Here is a 5,287-nt window from a genome sequence, read left to right as displayed (position 1 = left end):
GGATATTGGGAGCTCTGTTATCGTCTGCTGGAGGATTGTGCATTCATCTTGCATGTCGTCTGTAAAGACGTACATTTGTACACGTTAGGATGAAGTGACGGGGAAATGGCCAAGTGTGGGAAAATATGCACGGTGTGTGTGCAGGTACATTCCTCTCACAGCCCTGGCTAACAGGAGCAGCCTCTGCATGAGTCGGACACATGGTGACAGAAGAAGGCGTTAACCGACCGTAGCAAGCTTCCCCCAAAAACAGCTCTTGGAGCAAAGAAAATAAAAATTCACAGGAGCTCACTCACATGCATCCATGGAGTCTCTCTCTCTCTCTCTCTGTCACACACTCACACAGTGCACAATCACATACAAACTCACTCTCTTTTACTCTTTCTCTAACACACACACACTGTGGGCCTGGCCAGGCTGTGACTGGGCTGGTATAGCAAGGAGAGCTGGGCAGCTATGGGGCAGATGGCGTACGAGGCAGGGTGCTGGTTACGGTGGGGGTGGGAGCCTGGCAGCCTGGTTTATTAGCCAGCACAGTCAGAGCGAGGAGTACGGAGATAGCCTGAGAGACCCACTAGAAACACCCACACACACACACGCACGCACGCACGCACACGCACAGGCACACGCACACACCAAAGATGGCTACCAAGGCACTGCTGATCCCTCTAGGCTCAAGGACATAACACCGTCGCAGGGCCACAGTCATGCAAATTCATGCAGCATTTCAGCACAATAAAATCATCAGTCATCAATTTAACTCTGAGAGTATACACAAATGGAACCAAATGGAGAAGGCAGCAGCTCAGCAACATTATGAAAGTAACCAACCAATACCTTGCATCTACCTAACAAACGAGCCATCAAAACAATAGAACTTTACTCCGGTCAAATAAATCCATGAAACACGTTTCTCAAATAATCTGCTTAATGTGCAGGGTACTTCTATGACCTTTTGACCTATAGTGGTAAAGTCAAAGCGACAATGTCTGCAAATAACAATCAAAATTGTTTACACACATTCACAATCATAAGTGAAACTCTTCTCACCTTTCCAACGAGCTTTCCTCTCTTGTTCATGCAGATGTACAAGCCGGTCTCGGCTCCCTTGATCCGAACACGACTCCCAAAGGTGTCCGTCTCTACAATGAGTTTGGCTGAAGGATGGAAAAAATAAAGAAAGGCAGGATTATTAGAAATGAAGGAAAGGTAGGAGTCTTAGCACAGGCAGTGATGACAACTTGATAAATGTTTAACTTATGTTGATTTTAGAGTGTGATTTGTATGTGAACAGGGTTAAAATTGAAAGTGTTTGAAATATCAGACAAATATCATCAACCTTGTGTTTGTACATGAATGCAGTGTGAGTGGAATATTGCTGGCTTGACGAAGAGAATAGCCAAGCTGAAAAATGCTGCTCTGTTTCAGCTGTGAAAGGCAGCCTGGCTGTACGTTTTTATGAGTTGCCTATACCTGTTGTATTTTAAACCACTTTATTTATATTATAATTTGTGGCTTAAAATAAGCTGTGTGTGTGTGTGTGTGTGTGTGTGTGTGTGTGTGTGTGTGTGTGTGTGTGTGTGTGTGTGTGTGTGTGTGTGTGTGTGTGTGTGTGTGTGTGTGTGTGTGTCACAAAGAGTTGTGCATGTATGTATACACACGCTGTCTCTGCATCACTCTCGCACACATGCACACACAATCATGCACACCAAAACCTGTGGGACCATTCCTGGGGATTTATGCAAGCCGAAAAATTCTTGCAAAATGATAAAACCACGTGTTGCTCTATTCTTTGAAAGCTAAAGAGGCAACGCTGGCAAGCCCATCAAGAATTCCTTTTCAAATAAATCTGCACTGACCTCACACATAAAGGCCACATTTATCTCTATATCCTAGCATGTACTGAAAGACACAGGAAATATGAAAGTTCCGTGTTTGACTTTGTTGAGTGCACTTTGTTTCTATTGAGGTAACAAAGCATGTGGATATAAAGCTGGTACATGTGTTTTAAGATTATGGTTTGGCCAAAAGGGATTCATTTCTTTTTTTTTCTTTTTTTACAATATAGCCTACTAGCAAATCCCTATATCAGATTTACAACAGTTAGTTTAATTCATAAAACTAAAGTTCTTAATCTATACTGTACCACAGATATGGCCCAATAAATTAACAGAATAGGTTATAAAAATGTATATCAGACACTAAATTAATTAGAATGGATTTGTAAATGGTTTGACTGGGAACTGCATGGCTTATGCAACATGCAGATTCCTGGGGTTGGGGAGAATGGGTCAGAGCCCTTATACACATGCATGCACTGTTGCACACACTAACCACAAGAAAGTTAGAAAGTTGGCTGTGGTTATAACCAGACAGCTAAGGCTAGGTGATGAGTAGGCCAGGGCCTACAAGCCAAAATAGTTGGGCCGAACATACACTGTACACACACTGAACAACTTAACAGTAATCTGAACTGAATATAAATGACATATATTTCTTGTTTTAATACATTGGTGGCCATAGACTAATATAATACCTTAGGTATCAACTTATCCAATATCAAATGATTATAGCCTATAGGCTAATAAAGTGGGTCTACTTCAATAGTATAAACCTCGAAAAGGAGTGCTTATAAAATGAACATACAGGCCTTAACGCAAAGCCCTTTAAACCTGTGCGTAAAACGGCAGGCATGCCGGGGTGGCTGCATGGGCTGAGTTCGGCGGGGCCTATTTTGGTTCTAAAGGCTGGACAGAGGGGGAGCGGGGAGCTATGCAGGAAATGTTCGGGAAAGGTAGAAGCAAGATGATTTCTAATGGCTCTTCCAGACACGCGAACCCTCTCTGGAGAATCACCTACAGCACGATCTGGAATCCTTTGGACATTTTTTGCGCTCCAGAGTGCGGCCTCCTCCTACTCTTCTCCTCTGACTGATATCAAAGCATAGCTATCTGTCGCCGGCAGTGGAAATTGGGCTCAACTTGCCGCGGTCTAGGAAACGGGCCACTGGTTAACTTATGCTTAGCCTAGGCTTTTTCTAAACGTGAAATTAATGTTGCTAAAGCTTATACCTGCACTCACATAATGCTGCATGCGATTAAAGATATATTGAGAAATGAATGGCACAATAGTGACGTGACCTTTTGATGTTTGAACCGTCCATATAGGCCTATACTACCTATTGATTAAAATTTAAGGATATAATAATTAAAATATATATATTGCATTTTATGTGTGGCATCATCTCGGGGGTACTATCCATACCCCCCATAACCCACAAGTTATTGTAGCACGCGGAGGAATAGTGAGAGAAATATAATCACAGCATATAATATCAAATATGACTCATGGAGTTTGATTAATCTCGAAATCCCAAAGGCAAAAAAAAAAGTGAAACGGGGGATTAAAAATAATAATAATAGGCCTAAAAGCAGCCCCTGTTAATAATTGTGAGCCAGCGGTTCTTACCATGCACGTCTCCGTCATCGGCCATGGCGTTGATCTTCTTGCTGGGCAGAACCTGCACATGCTTGCCGCTGGTCCGGCTGTACAGCTGGTAGGTCCGAATTAACCTGCGGCTCACACGGTCCGTCACCTTGCTCTGCTCGCTCACATGCTGCGTGAAATTAGGCGGGGACTGATTGGTTACCTGCAGAAATTAAACGTCACCGGTCATCAGTATATTGCAGAGAATAGCTTTGGTTTTTGGTTCACATAAATCTGAATTTGTCTTAAACCCGATTGTTTGTCTCCCAATTTCTGTAAGTATTATAAAGTTAAACACAGGGCTATAAAGCGCTGGCCATAAAACGCAATGTGAGGTTTGCTGGGTTTCCTTTCCGACTGACAAGTGTAACAAGTTCCAGTGAACCCGCTGCCAAATGAAATTAACAGCTTCCAAAAAAGACACACAGGGTGATTACAGGTTGTGCGTAAAAGAGAGTGCGCGCTCCTAACCATCACTGTCTGCCAGAATGTATAGGGGAGAAAAATAACTAAACAAAACATTTTTTGCACCTCAATGTGCTCTACTTTCACAAGCTGTATAGGCTACATATTAATATATCGTCATAACCTCTCAACACCGTCGGGCCACAAAGCGGGCAGAGTGAGGCGACGTTATGTGATGGAATGAATAGTGACGGAAAACATTGGCCCGTCGGTATTTTTTGAACCCCACGACATTTTTCACAAGACTCGCATTCCCTCCCCAGCGTGGTGCCCCCACTCTGTGCCCACGCATCCTGCGAGAGGGCAGCAGTATGTTCAGGGTACCTGTGCCAGCCCGTGACGCGGCGGGCAGCGTGCCGTGCGCCCCGCTGACCCGAGGCGCGACGGGAGCCGTCCGATATTGTTGTATCACAAATGAGATGATGATCTCTCACCTTTTCTCTCCCCTCCCAGTCCCTTCCTATATGCCTCCCTCCCTCCCCCGTTGCTGCTTTGCTGTAATGCTGTTATTACACTGTAAGGCTACGATCGGGGGCTTTAGCTGCCATATGTTTTAACAATTCGTGTGCCTGCCAATGTCGAAAGGCAGATTTTGAAGCTCGAACCTTAAAACGGTCACCGATACGCCTACACCCATTTCAATAAATCACAAAAAGCACACAATTATTTTTCTTTGTCCTATAAATTGCGTGATCTAATGTCCCACATGGGAGAAATGTATATAATAAATGAAACATTAACATACCTGTGCGTAGTAGCAAAACGCGAACAAGTGGAGAAGCCTGCGGATAAGAAAAATAGATAAGTCAGTTGAGGCATTACAGGGCATTAATTACAAGATAGTCTAAACAAATAAGACTTGAAAGTGGGAGGACGTTGTTATTATTACTTACAGATAACTCATTGGAGATGGGATGTGTCTCATGTTGATGGAGATGAATGCGCTTCCAGTAAATTCAGATTATTTTCCAGAGCTGCAAAGTCGAGGCTATTTGGTACAAGACAGCCCTCGCCCCGAATGACAGACCCGTATCAGATGCACTTGATAAAGTCCAAAGATGTCATTAAAATCCCCCGAATGGTCAGAGGTGTCGACGTAGGTGGTTATGGACCAAAATTAAATACATTCCTCGCAGAATCAGTGTCCACGGCCGTGCAGAATCAACGCTCCACTTGTCTGACACAACGTTGACAGCGAAATGCCACACGGGACAGCGACGATTGATAACGGTGATTAATGATTATTGTTAACAAGTGTCTCTCCGTATCTGTCAGAAAGGCTACGCGAAGTATATAAGTGCACTTGGAAATCGACGAAGCTGTGCGTTCAAGTTTT

General features: G+C 43.7%; 1 protein-coding gene across 1 annotated transcript in view; it reads right to left on the bottom strand.

Moving 5' to 3' along the window:
• Positions 1–4,925, bottom strand: part of fgf8a (fibroblast growth factor 8a) — a 6,247-nt gene extending 1,322 nt beyond the window's left edge. The window contains exons 1-4 of the mRNA XM_079512474.1: positions 4,845–4,925; positions 4,697–4,733; positions 3,469–3,649; positions 1,051–1,157 (exon numbers count right to left, since the gene is read on the bottom strand). Coding sequence (XP_079368600.1) covers positions 1,051–1,157; positions 3,469–3,649; positions 4,697–4,733; positions 4,845–4,876 — 357 coding nt within the window. The 5' untranslated portion in view covers positions 4,877–4,925. The remainder of the gene's footprint in view (positions 1–1,050; positions 1,158–3,468; positions 3,650–4,696; positions 4,734–4,844) is intronic.
• Positions 4,926–5,287: the final 362 nt, after the last annotated feature.

This window comes from Electrona antarctica, assembly GCF_951216825.1.
Source record: "Electrona antarctica genome assembly, chromosome: 10".
Lineage (NCBI taxonomy): Eukaryota > Metazoa > Chordata > Actinopteri > Myctophiformes > Myctophidae > Electrona > Electrona antarctica.
This window is presented reverse-complemented; position numbering and strand designations above follow the sequence as displayed.